The sequence below is a fragment of the Nannobrachium achirus genome (assembly GCF_963921795.1).
Source record: "Nannobrachium achirus genome assembly, chromosome: 12".
Lineage (NCBI taxonomy): Eukaryota > Metazoa > Chordata > Actinopteri > Myctophiformes > Myctophidae > Nannobrachium > Nannobrachium achirus.
In genome coordinates, this window is record NC_137832.1 from 49,203,051 (window position 1) to 49,224,585 (window position 21,535).

The window sequence follows — 21,535 nt, forward strand, 5'->3', positions numbered from 1 at the left end:
GGATGGATGGAGGGACTGACGGACGGACGGAAGCAAAAACATAATCTCCTGGCAGAGATAAAGACAGCGAGAACGAGATAGACAGAACAACCTATTCCCTGTGGGGTGTTTGGTTCCTGTTTGTGGAGGGATCTGTGTGTGTGTTCACACGTCAGCGAGCCGTGGGTGGGTGGGGTGGGAGAGAGAGAGTGACTCATCCACATGTAGCTCCGAGGACTGACCGAGAACAGGAAGTGAGGTCACAGCTCAAAGGGATTAAAGAGGAAGTGTACTCACTCGCAGCAGCTCCCCCGACGAGGGTCTGTCCTGAGGAATTTTCAGTAGGCAGTAGTCGACAAAGCTCCGGAAGGGGTCAGACCTGCAACGGGAGACATTTGGTGGAAGGGGCAGAAGGATGGAGAAAGGAGAAAAGAGTGTGTGACATCACAGTAATTAAACCGACAGTTCTTAAACCCTGCTAGTGACGGGGTTCTAAGAATGTCCGTATGTCCGCCTCCGATAACTACTGCCTGGATTGACATTTTAATTTGCTGTGCACCTTCATGGTCCCTGGAGGATGACACCATGGTCTTTTCTCTATAGTGTAAATGTTTCCAGATAAACGGACAGACATCTCAAAATATATTGGACAGATTGCCCGAAAGTGACTCACCCACTTGGGCTGGGTGAGCGCTGGGCAAACGCCAACCAAAACGTTGACCAAAAAAATGCACAGACCTGTTTGGTCGTTTAAGCTGGACAAAAGGACTCTTCCTCTAGTGACACCCTAAGGCCAAAATGTCCACTTTTATTGAAGGATGGATTGAAGTCCGGCAACACTCGTTTGGCAAGGATCAACACAACCTCTAGGGGCTGCTAGTTTTTTAGACTCTTAAAAGAGGTGGTGCCATATTTGTTGTACTTTTTCTGTTTTGTATGTGTCTATGGAGTTAACATTACTCCAATAGACCCCCAGATGTGGATATAATATGCCTTCCCTGTGTATTTTTGGTTATTTTCTGAAAGATGAAAGCCTCAGAGTCAAAAGGTCCAGTTGAAATACACTGATATAATGACATCATAATATCATCCCCTCCCCTTTACCATTCAACTGCAGCTGTGGGTGTGGCTAACAACAGCTGGGTCACCACTCACCTGAAAACCAGGCATAGTTAATGAGCAGGTGGTTGTGGCCACATAAAAACATAATTTGAACACTTTCTGTACACTTTTTTAGAAAAGTCTTCCTCAAAGTATAATCATAATAATACCTGATGATTATTTATTTATTTTATTTTTTTGGGGGGGGGATCACGGCACCCCATCTTTAAGTCTAGCGTACCTTTCACATATGCTTCAACCACAGCTAACCAACAAGGCAAGTCCGTTCTATGAAACACAGACGCATTTGTTTCCGTTTCTGTTTATCAGACACTAGACTAACAATCCAGCTATACAGCAGCAACAGCCAACCCCACTTATGGTAAAGCAGCCGCTTTACGCGATGAGTAATCTATTTAAGTGGTGCTGTTGTCGGGATATGTTTATAGTATCAATGAATTAAACCAGAGCAAACCAAGGTAATCTCTCCGCACACTCGACTATGAACCATATATAGATTATGTAAATATGTGGAGCAATGTAAATATAGGCCAGTGGAGCCGTGACACACAGCGCCAGTGACTCTGCTCCGGAGACGCGCTGATAACAGACAACATAAGAGTGTTTGCATTGAGACCAGATCCTCCAAAAGAAATAGACAGAGTATAGATGATACAGTATCCATGTCTAAAGACAATATACAGTGGACGTTCTTTTTAAAATAATCCTCCAGTAGACTATGCAAGGGCAGCGGGTGTGCTTCCAGCCAGGTCACAGTATAGTAAGCCTGACTACACTGAGGCACTGTGTGTGTGTGTGTGTGTGTGTGTGTGTGTGTGTGTGTGTGTGTGTGTGTGTGTGTGTGTGTGTGTGTGTGTGTGTGCACGCGTGCGACATGGCACTCCAGCAGCTCCATGGGGCTAATGTCTCTACTAGTCTCATCTGGTAGGATGCTGCCGATGCCGCGGGCCCCTGGAGTTCCTCCAAAAATACCACGACCCTGCACCACCCCACACACACGTGCACGACTGCACACGCACGCGTGCACGCACACACACACACACACACACACACACACACACACACACACACACACACACACACACACACGCACACGCACACGCACACGCACACGCACACGCGCACACGCACACGCACACGCACACGCACACGCACACGCACACGCACACGCTCACTTGAGCATCAGGGCTGGGCAACAATCTGACAAACCCAATTTCACAACACGCGTAGTAGCGAGGGCTAGGATACAATCGCTGCTATCAAACACTTGCCCAAATGAGAATGCTCTGAGAAGATTAATAAACACTTTCTTCCCCCACTCACTTCCAATTTCACTTGTGTATCGTCTATCCTGTGTGAGTTCTCTCTCCTGATTGGATAAAATGTGCATCCCAGCCTGAAAACTTATTTTGTTTACTAGTGAGAGAGACATGGAGACCTCAGTTACTGAACAAACACTCTAGTCTATAGCAACAGTTACTTACAGAGCTACAGTATTTAACACTTATTTTAACAACTTAAACCACATTTAAGTTGACATTGTATACAGTAAACGTTAAGTTAGGGTTCACCTTCAGGGTATAATGAAATCACTAAGAGTGCCACATGCAACTAGCCTGATGATAATTCAGTCCGCACATCACCACCCCCTGTTGGTGGGCAAAACGAAGTGTGTGATAGAGTCTGACGCTTGCAGTAAGGCTAACATGCAACCACATGCCTGTACAGGAAACCTAGGTTGGATGCAACTCCTTCCATAATACACACCTACTTAGTGTTCATTTAACTGTTTGAGAGCATAGAAATGGGCTCGTATGTGGCAATTTCTAGGTGGACAACAATTCACTACTCATTAACCTTCACATGGCCACAGTATAGACTTGCCATCAAGTACACATCAAGGTTATTACAGTTTAGCATTTTTCGTTATTTCTTTTGAAAAGGCTTAGTTTTAGTTTGGTTTTGTATTAGTTTCATGGTTAGTTTAGGTTTTTGAGCGGTGGTCACAACGCTCCTATACGTGGCCGTGTGTGTGGGTATGTCTGTCTCCGTCCGTGTCTGTCTGTCTGTCTGTCTGTCTGTATGTAACCTACAGTACCTTTTATAACCACACATGTTAAGGGAGGGGCGCTGTTTTCAGGCCAGGCCAGGCACACACACACACACACACACACACACACACACACACACACACACACACACACACACACACACACACACACACACACACACACACACACACACACACACACACACACACACACACACACACACACACACACACACACACACACACACACACACACACACACAGGGGGGAGGGGGGTGGGGGAGGGGGGTGGGGGGGGGGGGGGGTAAGAGGGTGCTGTTGAGACTAGCCTGGGGGGGGGGGCGACAGAATTCATAGATCTAGAACACATAGAATTCATAGATATAGAACACAGAATATGTACAGTACAGTACAGTTAGGTACAGTAGAGTACAGTAAACCACCGCTCAGTTCACACGGGTGTGATTTTTTATTGTAATATGGGGTACGCAAAAAGTATTGTGTAATAAAAAGTCAACAAAACGTCATCACAACATTAAAAACAAAATGTAAAATACTACAATGAAACATATTGAAAATGATGCAAACTGAGGAAATCTTTGCTATGGCTCCAGTTTGTCTTCGTTTTGTAAACAAACAATACTATAGTATCAGTTAGTTATTGTTTTTAGGTAACTAAAAGGTTTGTTTTATTTTGGCATTTAGTTTTAGTGGACAATAATAACTTTGATACACAGGAGCATAGAATGAGTGGAACGGTGGAGGATGGGTAAATCACTTAACTCTATGTACTTGTTGACCAGGGTCCTCCAGGGGACTATACGTGGTCCCCTCCTTTGTTCCCTACACCAAATCTACAAGCAATGTGAGCTTGTAGATCTACTATTTTCAGAGAATGCTGGACTTCAATGCCGTGCCCAGAATAGGGGTTTGTGTGGTTAATTGATGATTGACATCAACATCTCAGGCGCCAAAAAGTGAGCAGCAGTGTGAGAGGAAGGGAGGAATGATAGACACACTGGTTCATTATGTGCTTCTCTCCCAGTGCGTAAAAATATATTCGCCAATTTGACTAATCAGCATCTCTCTGCATCTGTAATCCTCCATATACTGTAGTTCCTCTAGGCTATCCTTTGTGTGCCACCACAGCCAAAATCTCACGTCTTTGTGGAATATACTGTGGACCTGTATATGTGCATAAGGAAATGTTATGTGCTAGCTAGTTTGAAGTAAAGGTGTGTGTGTGTGTGTGTGTATGTGTGTGTGTGTGTGTGTGTGTGTGTGTGTGTGTGTGTGTGTGTGTGTGTGTGTGTGTGTGTGTGTGTGTGTGTGTGTGTGTGTGTGTACAAGAAATTATGTGCTAGTTATCATGGGGTCAGTTTCTATATGGTAACCTATAGAACTGGATATAGTACTGAAGTATGTAAAATGTTCAAGTAAAAAATTTCAAATACACATTTTCTTTCATATTCACAAAATAAATCTAAAAGTGTTATTTGTATTGGTAACAATCGAGCATTTTATACCTATTTTGGGCAAAGGCAAAATAATGTCAAAAACCTTAAAAAAAATGCAACATTTGCAAAGAATTTCTAATCTACAAATTGCAATGTTTGGGAACCATTCTGAGCTCGTTGACTGGCTATTTCCACCATTTGTCAAGTGCAGTATAATAGTGGTTATGAATTAAAATAGAAATTGTATGTGGATAAACGGGGTAGTAGCCTAGATTATAGCTACTGTAGCATGGAGTGAGATAGTGAGGTACAGCATGTTCTTGCTTGTATGGAGGGTGCTAACTTGCGGCGTATAGTTTCGTGATAGGAGTGGAATGTTTACTTGCACTGCTGGCAGCAGGGTCTGGAGAGGAGACGTAACTGCAGATCGAGGGATGTGACTCTTTCTCAACAGTACCCGTTTGAGCATGCGACCCCTTACGTAAGAGACTTGAGTGATTTCACACAAGGCCTATTGCCCGAGTTCAAAGGTCACACAGATTAGGGATGGCTTAACTCTGCTCGGCTTAGATTGGTGTGCGTTCACAGACAACCTCATGTATTGCATCAGTGAATTGAGACGCTTTCATTTTGTGAAATAACGAATAATCCTTATCTTTTGGACTTTTTACTCAAGTCATTAAGCCTAGTTCAAACCAAAGATTTGTGAGGAGATGATAGCATACCGGTAGTTTGTAGGTTGACTATTTTCACTGTGTAATACCGTTGTACAACGGAGCATAATGTAAGCATTGAGAATGTTGCTTTGAAAAACTACAGCTGTCTGAATTAGCCTTTAGGCTCATTCTCCAAAGGCCGTTTTCAGTTAAAAGGTCCTTTTCTACCATAAAATTATATCCCTCGGGACTTCTGAAAAGCATTGGACCGAACGAGAGTTCGGAAATTTGCACATCGGAAAACACAACTCACCGAACATTTCGGTCGAAGTATGGAGAGGCCTGTACTGTCCTTTTGACACGCAACTCTCCAAAATTAGCCAGTGACACACTAATAAAAACTTGTCCGACTTGTACTTGTCTGACTTTATTCCATCTTCCACCTCCCAAGTAAACTTTTTTTTTGCAGTGGAATTCCTCCCACAATTTTGGTGGTACTTTTGCCATATTTCAAATTGACCGGCTTCATCGGGACACACATGCATGCTATTTTATAGTTTAATTTATATAAATGTATTTGTGAATTAATTTCCACCATTTACTTTAATTAAAAATAAACTTTTACCAGATATGGATTTGATGTCTCACATCATCATGTCTGACATCATAGACTGGCAGAGTATGTCCATATAGACCACATGAGAATGACACCGTATATTTCCATATATGGCCATTCCAAGATATGGGCTTAATATTGACATCTCCATATATGGGCATGAAAGGGACATGGACTGACACAGAGATCTCCATATATGGCCATTAAAATATTAGTGAATTCATTTTCCCCATTGACTTGAAAGGGGACCACGGCAACCACATTTGCAATTTCCAATTGCATCTTTCTAGTTGACATTATTCTGGTTTAGAGGAAAAAAAACATCAGGTCCCGTTTGGGAGGAGCGCTTCTTTTAACTCACCACTCGATGGACTGCAGCGTGGGGGAGTCGTTCTGGGCGATGTGATATAAGGCACTCATGGCGTTCATGTTGAACAACGGCGGCTTGCGCTCCGCTGGAGGGAGGCAAGAGAATAGCATCGTTTTAATGAAATGATATACAACGTGCCCTCTGTGTTTTTGTTTTGATTGTGTGAATACAGATAATGATGAATACTTTTCATCATTAACATCTACGACCATAAACACTTAAGCCCCACCTCCCTTTCCCTCCTCTCCCTTCACAAATCAAACCCTGCACACGTGAATGCTTTCCTACACACTTCACAAGACTGCATGATCGCTATAGGCTCAACTAGATGTACTGTATTTGTACATCTAGTGACTAGTCTATTCCAGTAGACAAACCTTTTTCATATCAAGGACAAAATTATATGAATTTTTGCAGCAGACCACCATTTGAAAATGTTTTGTGCCAGGGACCCCAGAAGGAAGGATTTGTGTTACAAAATGTTCAAAAATATATACTGTATATATATTTTTTTAAATAGCAGATGCGTACAAGCTTGCAATGCGTGGTTAAAATTATTGTGATGCTGTGTTAACTACTTTTGCTGGGGACCCCCTGGAACCGCACCAAGGACCCCACTTTGGGTGCTTTTCAACCGGCAAAGAACCGGTTTGGGTTCTTTCTCCCGGCCTATGGGATAAACCAGAGGTGAGCTTTTCCACCGAAAACCGAGTTGGTTCCGAACCGTAAAAGTTGGTTCGGAACGGAAACTCAAAATCCTTGGTTCCTCTGGTTCAATCGGGTGGAAACGCAAGCCGGTGCGCAGCCGGTTCGCAAGGATGAACCAATGTTCCAAGAAAGTTGAACGGCACTGGTTCTTGAACCAAGGTTCTTTTGGTGGAAAAGGCCCCTTTGAGAACCACTGCTCTACAGACAGACTGGTGCAGGCCGAGCCTTGCTGGTGGGGTGTGTGCGGTGCACGATGCTCACCCAGTTCAATGCAGGTGATCCCTAAGGACCAGATGTCCACCTTCCCTTCATACTGGCCCTCGTCCATGGCTAGGATCACTTCAGGGGCCATCCTAGAAAACACACGCGCACACGCACACACACACACACACACACACACACACACACACACACACACACACACACACACACACACACACACACACACACACACACACAAACACACCCACACACGCACATACATTAGTACACAAAGGCATACAGTACACACATCAAACATGCCCCAAGTTCACAAAATGTCATATACTACAAATGCTTGATAAAGAACATGCAAATGTGATAATCTGTTAAGCTTCCCTGAGCTTTGAGGACCTGCAGTGATAGCAGCTCAGGTTAGACGTGCGTGCATACGTTCGTGAGAGAGAGAGATTGTCAGTTTAACGTGTCGCGTGGCAGAGAAAAACCCATGTGTTCATGGCAGTTCTTAAACATTTTCATGTCAAGGACCCATGTATTGGAACCCCCTCAAGGACACCTCGGGGTCCCCGAACCTCACTTGGTTTATGAGTCAAGTGAGTTGCGGACGTGAGTGAACACATTGAAGGTTGATAAAGGATAAACGATAAGTACAGTACTTGAGTAAATGACACTGTGACGTGATGTAGTTCACACTGACCAGTAAGGTGTTCCTACGAAGGAGTTGGCAGGCGAGGCGATAGAGGCAGAGCCAAAGTCGGCCAGTTTGACCTGGCCAAGCTCGGTTAGCAGGATGTTACCAGCTTTCACATCTCTGGAAGAAGAGGGAGGGGAGAGAGGCAGACAGAGAGAGAGAGAGACAGACAGAGAGATTTAGGGCTGGAACCAAGCAATCCAACTACGAGATGAACCATGACCAGGCATAGTACATTTGATTTGGTAAAACAAAAACAGGATACAAGGCTATGTACATAATTATTTCAAGAGTGAAGGATTGTAGTCGACTTGTAGTGATTTCCACCCCTTTGGGCTTCTCATTAAAAAACAAACAAAAACCGAAACAATAGTTGTACAACTATCCCTTATCGTTTCGTAATCCCATAGCTCGAGTCGTGGTACATCTAACTTGGATGATCATGACATTATGACTAATAATAACTGATTATTAGCAGTTTCACAAGTTTTCAAACGATAAACATCGTCACATTACTGGATGTCAGTCTTTTCTGCGGGTCATAAAAGATAAGATTATGACCCTCTGTGAGATATGGGCACTATGACTTCCTGAAAGTGATGCTCAACAGGTAACCTATTAGAACTCTTGAACCGTATATCGTACAGTCCTTTTTTCCCCCCTTGGATTCTTTGGTCCATGTCGCCTGATTGGCTTCATGGTGGCCCTATAAATCTAGAACTGTAGGGTGTACAATAAAAAAATAAATCCCTGGATTCCTTTGGCTCATGACGCAATACACAAACACAAACCTTTCCCAAACAGTGCAGTGAAAGGTTTATACGGCTGTCTCAATCATATGGTTTGTGCACAAATATCTTATCAAGTATCTTCTTGTTGGCAAATGTGAGGAGATGAGTTGACTCACCTGTGAATCATATTATGGGAATGTAAGTAAGCCAGTCCTAGCAAGGCACCGTGTGTAATGGCAGCAATTTCCACCTCTTGGAGCGGTTTCTTATGAACTTGGGGAAGGAGAGCACATGAAGGAAGAAGTCAGAACCCCATCTAAAAAGGCTTGGTTTCCATCGACTCACTGACATTGACATGACGTAAACAAAAGGAGTTTCTATCATACATAGGCCTGTCGTCTAATGATAATTATTTGACATAATCGCAATTATTTTGTCATAATCGTTTCCATGTCGAAAAATGTTCATATATTTTCAAACATTTTCAAAAATAGTGGAAATAGCAGATCTACAAGAGCACAATGCATCGCGATGCAACACGTTGTGAGCTTGCAAATCAGCTATTTCCACTATAAATGTTATTTTTTAAGTATAAGCTTGTTAGATATGTCTGTAATTTCTTTGTATATTTATTCATAATCAAAGCCAAATAGAAATGTAATTGTCAGCGACAAAAACACAATTAAATCGCTATTTGCAGTGAGTGACAATTAATCGTAAAATGTCAGAATCGTGACAGTCCTAATCGTACATAGATACAGTCATACTAAATCATTCCGTACCCTCTGTGAGCAGATCTTTAATTGCCAGAATATGTGTGTGTATTTCATAAAGTCAGAGTATGTGTACAGTATGTAAACACCAATCGGTTCCGCTCATATTATAACAACAAAATAACAAAATAATATTCCCCGAGCACTTGCCAGCTGGACAAACGTGTAAATAAACGGCTGGGATATAAGGGCTCTGAAAAGCCATTCCCCCATGGACCACTGTAGGGAAGGAGGCCTTGAAGCAAGGCCAACAGGTCACGGGTGGAAATATGGGAAAGGAATGTCAGTGAGTCGGAAGCTCAAAGACAAAATTATGGCCCAGTGGTGATATACTGTACTGTATATGACTCCATGTCAGAGATGGACAACAGATAATTACACAGTGCATTCAGGTGAGGAATACGTAGAAGGGTTAACTGTGCTATGGGGAGGTCTCTGGGAGACAGGCAAGCACCTGGTCTTCAAAGAATGTTAGAATGTCTAAAGTCTACAAACAGATATGGGACCATAGTAACTAAGTGACAACCTAGTTTATGAATAAAAGCTTAATTTATGTTTATGTTAAAATAATTAATCTCTATATTAAAAAAGTAATCATTGCCATTAGTGATTGTTCAGTAACATGGGTCGCCTCGTCTCTCCAGCTCTTCAGCAAAAAAAAGTTGAATTGTTGTAGAGAGAATCCCACAAAGATCATTTATCAGCTTGGGTTCCAGTTCCAATTTTGTCTGCTCATTTATTCGTTTAAATCACTTCCAATTTCACTTTTTGTCTCTGTGTCTCTGTACGTTCTCACTCTGCATATACAGTAGGCTCCAGCTGCACTTGTGCCAGATTCCATTTTACACCCTTTTACGTTTTCTTCAAAACACACTTTCAGCTACTACTCCCTACAGATTTTGTCCAAAACCCCCACAAACCGGTACACATTATCTCTGGGGTTATGTGATCAAGATGTGCAGTATACGGTCGATTTTTCAGGTCCTATTCCAAGTGACTATGACTGCCATCCAAAAGTTTGTGGGCCATTGGTAGGCAGCCCGGGCCTGGGGGGGGACCTGGCGGAGACCTGTGCTCTGAGGAGCACTTTTCTAGTTTATCCCAACTTCCCAAGCGCCCAGAACCACAGTTTTGCAATACTTTCTCATTTAAAACACCACTGCGTATACTTCTACCGTTTGAAACCCTTAGTGCACCTTCTCGCCGGATCAAGAAAAGTGTGTAAGTAGAGTGTTCTTTCGGGTGCTTCAAACGCTGGTGAGCAACTTTCATTGAATCAAATAGCGGGGGGTAGGGCAGTCCGTCCTCTGGATATAACTATGGTTTATCCTGTGTCTTGCACGAGTTCTCTCTCCTGATTGGGTGAAATTGGTATCCTGACCTGGAAATGTATTTCCTGTTTACTAAAGAGCTGGGGATATCCCTGTCATTGAACACAAACTAGAGAGCTATTTAACACTTATTTAACAGCTATGCTATTTAACAAAGATCTGTATTGTGAACTTGTAGCTCTGCACAACATGGCACACAACCGAGTATAAAGCAGGCGTGAGTGTGTGTTGTATGTACTATTATACATGCATGTGAGTAAACCTACCCTCTAGAAGGTCTGATGCGGACCCCAGGCAGTACTCCATCACCAGCTGTGAGATACAGGACAGATACACGCACATTATGACAAAAAAACAAACAAAATAACATTAGTTTCATTCCACAGTATGCATCAATTTAGCAGACACTCCAACTGATCCAAAGAAGATTTTATTGGCTTACTACACTCTGTTTGTCAGGTTGGGTAACTGTGAAAACATTTTATTTTTCTTCACTGCAAACAGTTATAAAACAAAAAAACTATAAAATAATTAATCAATTCTTTCAATTGGTTTCCATTGAGAAAATAGACGATCTAGAAGCGACACAATGTGTTGTGAGCTTGTAGATCGGCTATTTTTGTGAAAATAGCTGATCTAATCTAATCAGATTAGATTAAATTAAAAACACGCTTCTTGATTGTTCCATTAATGGAAAAAGTAATAAATAGAATAAACGCAAAGAAAATATTGGGCAGTTGCAGTCCTAAAGAAGAAAAGAGCAGCAGGCGGACAGAGAAATGAGAGAGGGGGACAACGGGGGGGAAAGTCCTGTTCTGGCGAAGCCCGAACTGGCGAAGTGGGGATTTGTCTCCTACCGTAGCGATCTGGCGAATCGATTGTCCACGACACTGCAAGCGGCGCGAAGGCCAGCGGACCTTGGTCCTGCTCTTCGCCCCCGAGCGCCGCAGGCGTGAGTGGCCGCGAAGAGCGGGCCAGGGCCGCGCGGCCGGCGGAGCGCCGCGCGAGTTACGAAGCCGTGGTGAATGCAATCGTTATATTTATGCCCAGGCCGTAAGGCCTGGGCAAGCGCACGATAAACGCCCTGTCCAGAAGACGTTCGCCAGATCGCTACGGTATCGGACATTTCCCCACTTCGCCAGTTCGGGCTTCGCCTAAAAGGTACGTGCCCCAACGGGGGACGAGGCCAGTGGCGGTGGGTTGGAGAGCAGACGAGGACAGGGTGACCCGCGGCAGGTGGAGATAAAAACCAGACAGGACACAGGAGGAAGGGAATGGATGCACAAGGAGGGTGGAAAAAGTACTCAATTCTTTACTTAAGTAAAAGTATCATTACTCCAATGTAGAAACACTCTGTTACAAGTACTAGTCCGGAATTCAAAATGTACTTATAGGTAAAAGTACAAAAAAATAGAAAGTACTCATTATGCAGAATCTATCTTTTCACAAGTTTTCCAATGTATAAAATTTATAAAAATCCTTTGAAAATAGCAGATCGACAAGCTCAGAGTGCATCGCGTCGTGATGCATTGTGAGCTTGTAATGTAGATTGTCTATTTTCAAATGGCCAAAACATATACAGTATAGGGCTGAAGTGGCTAATGTATGTTTAGTAATACAAAATCTAAATCTACAAGTAACTAGTAGCTAAGGTTTTCAAAAAAAATGTAACGGAGACTGTGTGGTAAAAGTACAATATTTGCATCAAAGATGTAGTGGAGTGGAAATATTCCAGTAAAGTACAAATACCTCAAAATTGTACTCAACTACAGTACTTGAGTTAATATACTTAGTTACTTTACACCACTGTAACCCACCCAGGCAGTGTTGTCCTTCAAGTAGCAGCCTTTGTATTCAATGGTGTTTGGGTGACGCAGCTGTCCCAGGAACTTGACCTCTTTGATGATGTCCTGCCACTTCTGTCAAAGACGCACAGAACAAAATAAACACACAGGGTTAACACTGAGCAAGTGTGTGAGTGATAAGGCCCCGACACAATGCAAAGCGCAAGACACGCGTGTCAAACGCATTGTTTACGAAGGCTGCAGCCAACACCGGAGGCGCCAATTAGACAAGTCAAAACCTGTTTTGACAAGTCTCTCAGAGCTCGGTTGTATTTTGGAGCTTCGGCGCGTGGCACAGGACCATCCGAAATGTGTTGGAGCAACGCAGAGAGTTAACCTCTTTTTAATTCTTGATGCGGGTCAGTGATGCTTGTGTCAGTGTTACAAAGGTTACGGAGAAAGTACGAAAAGAAAAGAAAAATTTACTTGTGTACACTTACAGTGAAAAAAGCAAGGCACAAAAAAAGAAGAATATATACACAAAGATACAAAAAACACAAAAGAATGAATATATACATAAAGTGTCGAAAAAGCAGTCAATTCTCATAAGTGCCACATCACAACACAAATAGCAATACTTAAAGCACAACTAATCAATCAATACGTTCATGCACTTAACGTTACAGTGTGTGTGTGTGTGTGTGTGTGTGTGTGTGTGTGTGTGTGTGTGTGTGTGTGTGTGTGTGTGTGTGTGTGTGTGTGTGTGTGTGTGTGTGTGTGTGTGTGTGTGTGTGTGTTACCTCCGTGGTCTGCTTGCCATTGTAGGACATCTTCTTAATGGCCACCACTTCATTGGAATAGGAGTTTCGGGCCTAGAGGTGGATCAGGGAGAGAGAGTTGAGTTCAAACCGCCACCATACAGTACTGCTTTTTTTTTTTCATTGCATGTCCTCCGCAGCTACGACGCAAACGGTGGGATTTAATGCTATTTGTATCACTCGACAATAGAATCTTATTTTATCTGACATTTTATGAGATCAGATAATGCAAAACATTATCTGATCTCATAATATTCTGTCTGTGTGAAAATACAGCTAAAATACAATATTTGTGTTGCATCAACCACAAGCCTTAAACCTTAAATGCTTGAATCTCATTTCGAGAACATGAAATCAGTGCAGTCGATGTTCCAAGATCACCAACAACAAGTAAGGATCATTAATATGTGAGTGGTGTTGTTGCTGTTGTTGTTGACAGAAATGTCAGAAATGTCATGTGAACGCTTGTGCTTTTCCTATGCGAACTGCAAATAAAGTATTCAATTATTCAAGCAACTATCACTTGCTGTAACAGTGATTCTCAATCTCAACCCCTACGTCCAACAGGGGAAACTTCCCCCTGTCAGGTGAAAAGAAGCGTCTCGGACACTCGCCCTTATACTCCATTGCACTCCCCAGGTTGGCAGAGGGAGTGTAGCGCCCATGATTACATTAGACAATATATTGACACTGGGTGAAAAGAAAAATGAGTTATAAAAATCATAAAAAAAATCCAAAAGGTTTATGCCCAGAGCCAATCACAGGGCTACGGACCATGTAGCCAATCAGAGAAGGGAAAAGGGTGACGTCATAATATCGAGGCATGTCTAAGGGCTACGAGAGGGGCCGTCTATGCCCGTAGCCAATCAGATGGGCATAAATGGGCATATGTCCGAAGATCCGATGTCTGATTGGTGGATTGGTGAGCTTCACATGACATTTCAGCCAACACTATAAATGGGTCAATCTCCATGACTGGTCAAGTTTCATGTTACATCATAATATCTTACTATAAAACTACTATAGAGGATGTGGGACCCCAGCGAGGACCCCCCGGGGGGGCCCACATTGAGAAGCACGGTTGTAGAGCACATACAGTAGCTGGCTGGTACTGTATGGAAGGTGCTCGACCCTGCAAGCGCATGTATGTCCACGTATCATTTGATCCCTATCGCTGCTTGCCAATGGTTTTATGCATATATTAGCCGTTTCTGCTGCTGTAATCTATGGCTGGCTGCAAGAAAAATCATGTATCAGTGAAATATTTAACTGCATTTAGTGCGTCTAATAATCGTTGTAGAAGAAAGTGTATCAATAATTACAATAGGCTAATTCACACGACACACACCATGTCAGTGCACAGTGAGGGCCCGCTGTGTTTTGCCTTTGGCACGTTTTGATACCAGGGGTAGTTGCCCTTGTTATGCACTTAAACAGACTTCCGCCTTACAAGAAAAAGCCCTTCACATGCATAAACCATGCATGCATAAACCATGGCTGCAAGCTGCCTCAATTGCCTTGACTATGCATGCATATATGATAACCTACTTACTTATATTAACAACACACTAGTACGCACGTGTATAGAAGCGAGCCAACATTGACACTGGACACGCTTACGGCAAGATAATTCAGTTCACTTTCGTGACGATCAAATACAAGGTTCAAATTCAGGTTCTAACGCTGACATGTGTTTCTTTCTACCTGTGTTGATTTGAATTGAGACTGCTCAAGGTTTTACATGTAGCAAAGCATCTTGGCTGTCAGCGCAGTAATGATACCAAGGCAGGATGTAGCCTTGACACTGGAACGGGTTAGTCACATGGGTTTGGTCGCCATGGCCACTGCTCTCTATGTAAGTGTGCGTGTGGAAATGACAACAGACAAAAAATTGTAACGTGCTTTCACCCAAAAGGATACGGTTTCGATATTGCCAGTTCTACTTCCTGTGTCTGACTCTACAACCCCCCCCCCCCCCCCCCCCCTCCTCTCTTTCTCTCTCTCTCTCCCTCTCTTTCTCTCAGAAGAACAGCTGTCTTAGGAGGAGCGAAGGTGCATGCCCCCAGCCCTGCATCTGGGGAGGACGAGGGCAAGGCGGGGCAAAGAGTCAAGGAGAGGAAACCATGGGGAGGTTATGGAGAAGTGAGGAAAGGTGAGCAAAAAGAGGAGAAGAGATGAACAGAGAAGATGAGAGAGAAAACATAGAAAAAGTAGAGAGTAGAGGAAAGAAGAAAAGGATGCTTTCATCCCTTCCTCTATGCAGCCTTGGAATCAAAGGCGCTATAAGTAATTAGTGATGATGAGATTAATGACGAAGGATTGAGAGAAAGCGCTCAGAGGGGAAGCTCATGTTGCTCGACTGCATTCAAAGAGCTATGATTCACTACAGCTACATTCACGCCATACATGTACGTATGTACAAATCTATGAATCAGCAATAATGTATGAGTGAACCATATGCTCCAATCACTAGTTCATTATACAGTACTACTATCACATAAGGACTGTGGAGAATCTTTGAGCGACAGAACTTCCCCTTAACACCTCTGCTTATTTTGCCTAATCTGTCTCTGTACTGTATGTTTCAATACTCCTTTACATTGCATTAGTTCAGGACCCCTGGTACAGCTGATGTTCTAGCCTACTGTCCGGGCTGAATCCCATGAACTACAGCACCTGGTGGCATAGAAACCCAGTGGTACGACGGGTTCCCCAAGGACCAGGTCTAAGAACTGTGCTGTAGGACAACAACACAGCCAAATCTGAAACAGGATTTCCCAAAGACCAGGTCTAGGGAAAATGCAACTAGCATGCACTGAAATTAATGCATTATTTTCTCAGCCATTATTCCATTGATTACTTTTTTGAATAATCAAGAAGCGCGTTGTTTTGCAATATTAAAAATAAACTAGAAATACTGTTCCTATGAAACAGTGTGGGCACAAAGATTGGCTGCTCCTCATTGGCTAAGGGCCTTTGTGCTGTCGGTCAATTTTTTGAAGAGAATAACCTTGGTCTATACATTTTTGAGCGGTGCAAACCGCTCCTATAAGTGGCTGTGCGTGTGACTGTAGCCTTTTTCCTCAGCGTTTTGCCATAGTGAAATGTGTGTACGTAGCATCATGTTTGTCTAGTGATATCAGTATGTTGTATGTCTGTAACCTTTTTCCTCAGCGTTTTGCCATAGAAAAACGTGTGTGTGTAGCATAGCCTGTACATCCTAGACTTAAATCCTAGTCTGAAGACGTTCCATAGAGTGGCCGTGCATGTGTCTGTAGCCTTTTTGAAGCGGTGAAAGCCGCTTCCAAGGAGTGGCTATGTGTGTCCCATGTCCATATATGGTCATTTCAGTCCAGAATGAACAGGTTTTATCAAAAACAAAATGTGTGTCCCATGTCTGTCCATATATGGTCATTTCAGTCCAGAATGAACAGGTTTTATCAAAAACAAAATGTCTGTCACCTCATGTCCATATATGGTCATTTCAGTCCAGAATGAACAGGTTTTATCTGTCCCGTACGTCCAGAATATGTGTGTAGTGTCCGTCATGACAATTCGGCCCTCCAGATAAAAACATTCATTCATTCAGAATGTATAGATCACAGAGTTCATAACTCTAGAACACATAGAATAAAAGTTCACCGCTTCACTTCGAACCGAGGTTTGATTTTTCCTCAGCGATTTGCCATAGCGAAACGTGTGTGTGTAGCATACCCTGTACATCCTAGACTCAAATCCTGGTCTGAAGACGTTATGCACGCACGACCACCGCTCACTTCACATTGGGTGTGATTTTTGGTAAAACATACGGATATAACATACTGGTCTCGAGCCCACGTGATGTTGTTATCTACAGTATATCAGGGCGCACTTGTTGGTGGTGATGTCACCAAAAACGCTGCTCCTCATTGGCTAAGGGCCCTGCCTTTGTACTGTCGGTAATTTCTTTTAGGAGAATAAACTTGAACTATAACAGTGATGTCATTACGTGCGCATCCCGCATCAAAAACTCATTCAAGTCGCCCAGGGACTCATTCATGTCATGGTCCTGGGGTCCCGGGGATGCGCCTCCATTGGAGTCCATGTTAAAATAATTTACCGGGTCGCGGTAAAAGAAAAACATTTTAAAATTCCACAGACACCACCATTGTTCATGGGTGAAAGCATCCTACTTTACCCTACGTTAACACAAATAAAATCCACGTAGAAAGTCTTAAACAGGCGGTAGAAACGTCAATGCTTTGATTCCACCGACGTCCGACGCCATTTTGCGTGCCCGAATTCATTAGGGGCACATGTATTAGTAGTTTTAGTAGTTCTAAGTTCAAACATTAGCCAAATTGTAAAATAAATATAAGAAATAGGCAAACATTTTTAAAATAGCCGATCTACAAGCTCACAGCGCTCGAAAACATTGTATTGAGGACTCATAAAACCTTTCTGGGACCCATTTGAATGATCACCTGTGGGTCCCGGGACCCATTACATTGAAAACCTAGTAACATCACTGCTATAAAGATTTGGTATAACATACTGGTCTCGCCTTTCAGCGAGCCCACAATAAATTGGTAAATTGGTGCCTAAATCGATTAACCGTTTGCAACCTTAAACCAAACCGCGTTGTTCTTCCTGGACGGAGAGGGACAGAGAGAGAGAGAGAGATAGAGGGGGAAGCTATTAGAACTCACAAAGTAGACAGCCCCGAAGCTGCCATGCCCGATCTCGTGCAGGTCGCAGAAGACGTCCTCGGGGTCATCCTTGAAGAAGAGGTCGGCCGCCTCGGCGTCCCGCTGCCCTCCTCCCTTCCGCGTGGACGACGGCATCATGGGGTGCTGGCGGTGGCGGGCCGGGCCCGGCGCGCCACGCTCACACACTGCACACTGCTGCTGCTGTTACCGCCACCGGACGCCTGCGGCGATGGACCCCGCATTGGCCCCCCTGGACCTGGGTGGACACACACATTTAATGCATTAATGCAGGGGTCTTCAACGTTTTCAGGCCAAGGACCCTTAATCCGATGTGACTGGTGTCATTCATGTAGGCTGCCTTGTCAAAGAATGTTACAGAATAAATTGTATTCACACTGTCAAAGACTGACGTTTCCACAGTGTACCAAAATGCTGCCTGGGCTTGCAAGAAAGTGCATGTGTGTCTGACTGTCGGGGCATTTCGAGAATATTTAAGGGCGTATCAATAAAATGATACGCCAATATTTGGGGAAAAGAATAAGCAGTGTTTAACACTTCATTAATAAATGAGTGCCATGTGTGTACATGATGCTCTGTTGACCCTAGAAACATGATAAAATTCATAAAGAAATAGAAAGTAGAGAGTGAAAGATCACGGACAGAAAGAGTGAATGTAACCACTGTAAGATGAAGTTGCATGGATGCTGAAGCACATAATTATTGACGCACGCACGCACGCACGCACGCACGCACGCACAAAGCTTAAATGGGTCAATGTTGAGTGTTGTCCAGACACACTGATATGATCTAACCTTTATCACTGTCAACATGAGCTGCTTCCAGGAATATCCAGATCCATGCATGTGTGTGTGTGTGTGTGTGTGTGTGTGTGTGTGTGTGTGTGTGTGTGTGTGTGTGTGTGTGTGTGTGTGTGTGTGTGTGTGTGTGTGTGTGTGTGTGTGCGTGTGCGCGCGCGCGCGCGTGCGTGCGTGCGTGCATGTGCTCAACGGATGAGGGAAAGAACTGCCATATGCAGGCAGATCACTGTCTGGTTGCTCATCCAAGCATGCAGTCACATTTACAGTACAATCACACGCACGCACATAACAGCTGAAGCTGAGTCATTGGGTTCATCATTTCCATATATATATCTACATAATACACGTACACACAATGTCACGCACGCACGCACGCACGCACACACACACACTCACACGCGCGCGTAACAGCTGAAGCTGAGTCATTGGTTCATCATTTCCACATATATCTACATATACTCATAATGGCATGCATGGTCTCTCTCTCTCTCTCTCTCTCTCTCTCTCTCACACAGCTGTAGCAGAAGGCAGGCCTGTAGTGCGCTGCAAGTGCTGCAGCCAGGCCGTCAAGCGTGTACACAGCCTGGATATCCTGCTCCAATTAACCAAACACACACACACACACACACACACACTCCTCCTCATCCTCTATCCTGTCTCTCTCTGTCCACATGAGCATGGCAGAGACACACTATGGCACACGGTCAGTGGGCACCCACACAGAGACACACTATGGCACACGGACAGTGGGCACACAGATGATGCTGCTGCTGCATGCACAAACTGTGACAAACGTGAAGATACAAACTGACACCCGACACTTGTTGTGCGAGACTTGCGTGACCACTGACCAGCTACAAAAGCTACAAAAATAGTTTAGCTACCTTAAACTTCTCATAGCGCCCAACGCGTCCCAGCATCCTAAACCCCTGCTCTTGAAGGTTGTAACAGACAAGGGACAGCTTCAGATATTTCAATACTTTGGCTATAATCTATAGTCAACATCAGTTGCTATTCCCCCCATAATAGAGGGTATGCATTATATGCCACCATTGACAGACTGTGTGGCAAAACATAAAAGAAGCATGAAGCATTGGAGTTTGGAAGCTCACTCCTACTGACTCCTCATGACTCCTGCTGACTCCTGCTGACTCCTGCTGACTCCTCATGACTCCTCATGACTCCTACTGACTCCTACTGACTCCTACTGACTCCTACTGACTCTGTTTTTTGCCACTCAGTAGGCGCTCCTGCATAACTTTTGTGTACGGTGATGTCACACACATTGACTTAAGCCATTAAAGTCATTGTAGATTTTTAGCATTGGCTATTCAAAAATAGCAGCTCTACAAGCTCACAGCACTTAACGCAAGCTTGTACATCTATTGAAAAATATAGTTTCGATTTTTTTCCTTTAGGCTACTTAAATCTTCTCTTATAGGGGTCCCTGACACAACACCATTTCAGATGGGGGTCCACGGCCAAATAGATATTAATTTGGGGGTGCTTGACATGAAAAGTTTGAGAACCACTTATCTAGACAACAATATCAGTTGCTTTTCTTCCTATAATTATATGGAAATTACCGTACTTCAAAACCTAAGTCCTGGAAAGGTGACTGCAGCGCTGCTACAAGTAGAATGGAACCATATGCCCAAAACTATCAAAAGTAGCTAAAGTAGCAGAGCTGCAAGTTCAAAGCTTGTGAATCTGCTACTTTTGTGTGACGCTGTAGTATGATCAAGTGGGGCATGTATATGGCAGCTTCAGAGTCTTAGGCCCGCCCCCTAACTGTATCCTGCCGTATTTCCGGTCTGGACCGGATCTAGCTTTCCGTATCCAGTCAGAGCCTGGGCCATAGTCCCGCCTCCATTGGTTTACATTGTAACAGAAGAGGAAGCTACTCGGCGATGGAAAGCTTGTTTTACAATCCGATTTTTGCGTTTGGAAACTTTGATTCAGTCTCTACACGCCTGGATTATGATCCCCGCACATATCGTGCGTTTTGTGCGCGAACGTGTCCACGTGTTACCATAGCGCACAGCTGGCTTTTTTTCAATGTTTTTTTCATGTAAACACTGGCGGATAAGCAGGGATACAGCATGGCAACGGATATGTTTATTTCAATGGGGTTTTTTTTATTCGAAAGCTGTCACCAAGTCTACACGTCTACTAGATGAGTCGCGCACAGATTGTGCACGATGCGTGCGCGTGCCCACGTTAAAAGCTAAGGACAATTTGGCAGCTGCTTACTACAGCTATGTTTAAAATGGCAGCAAAATTGTTAATAATCTGGCCAACAGCAATGATATTGTTTACTTTTTTTTCTCCCACATTATTTGAATTTCCAGTGTTAAAAATAATCTGCTGCCCTGTTAAAGTGATCCGAGGCGCCGTGCCGATTCCAAATGCAGTGCTCTCATAGTCCATGGAGCCCTGAGTCATCTGTCCCCACAGAGATGCTGGCCTCTGCAGTGTGATGGCATTAGCTGTGTCCCAGGTGCACTGACTCATGGATTAACCCAGTTAATCTGAAACAGTTTTCTGAAAAAATGCTTCTATGTCAGGGGTTCTCAACCCTTTTCATGTCAAGGACCCCTATCTCCAAATAATTTGTTCAAGGAAACCCCGGTAACAAAGATTTTAGTTAAAAATGTTTGCTTTATATAATTTGTAATTATTATTTAATAATAATTTAAATTTAATTTTAAGAAATCACAACTT

The 21,535-nt window shown here is 43.5% G+C and overlaps 1 protein-coding gene across 4 annotated transcripts in view; it reads right to left on the minus strand.

Annotated features, from left to right (window-relative positions):
- Positions 1 to 21,535, minus strand: part of taok3a (TAO kinase 3a) — a 99,889-nt gene that overhangs the window by 33,857 nt on the left and 44,497 nt on the right. For all 4 annotated transcript variants that reach the window (XM_080738049.1, XM_080738048.1, XM_080738046.1 and 1 more), the window contains exons 3-11: positions 17,994 to 18,249; positions 13,288 to 13,359; positions 12,521 to 12,622; positions 10,970 to 11,015; positions 8,776 to 8,872; positions 7,875 to 7,988; positions 7,220 to 7,311; positions 6,242 to 6,335; positions 277 to 358 (exon numbers count right to left, since the gene is read on the minus strand). In XM_080738049.1, the coding sequence (XP_080594175.1) occupies positions 277 to 358; positions 6,242 to 6,335; positions 7,220 to 7,311; positions 7,875 to 7,988; positions 8,776 to 8,872; positions 10,970 to 11,015; positions 12,521 to 12,622; positions 13,288 to 13,359; positions 17,994 to 18,131 (837 nt within the window). In that variant the 5' untranslated portion in view covers positions 18,132 to 18,249. The remainder of the gene's footprint in view (positions 1 to 276; positions 359 to 6,241; positions 6,336 to 7,219; positions 7,312 to 7,874; positions 7,989 to 8,775; positions 8,873 to 10,969; positions 11,016 to 12,520; positions 12,623 to 13,287; positions 13,360 to 17,993; positions 18,250 to 21,535) is intronic.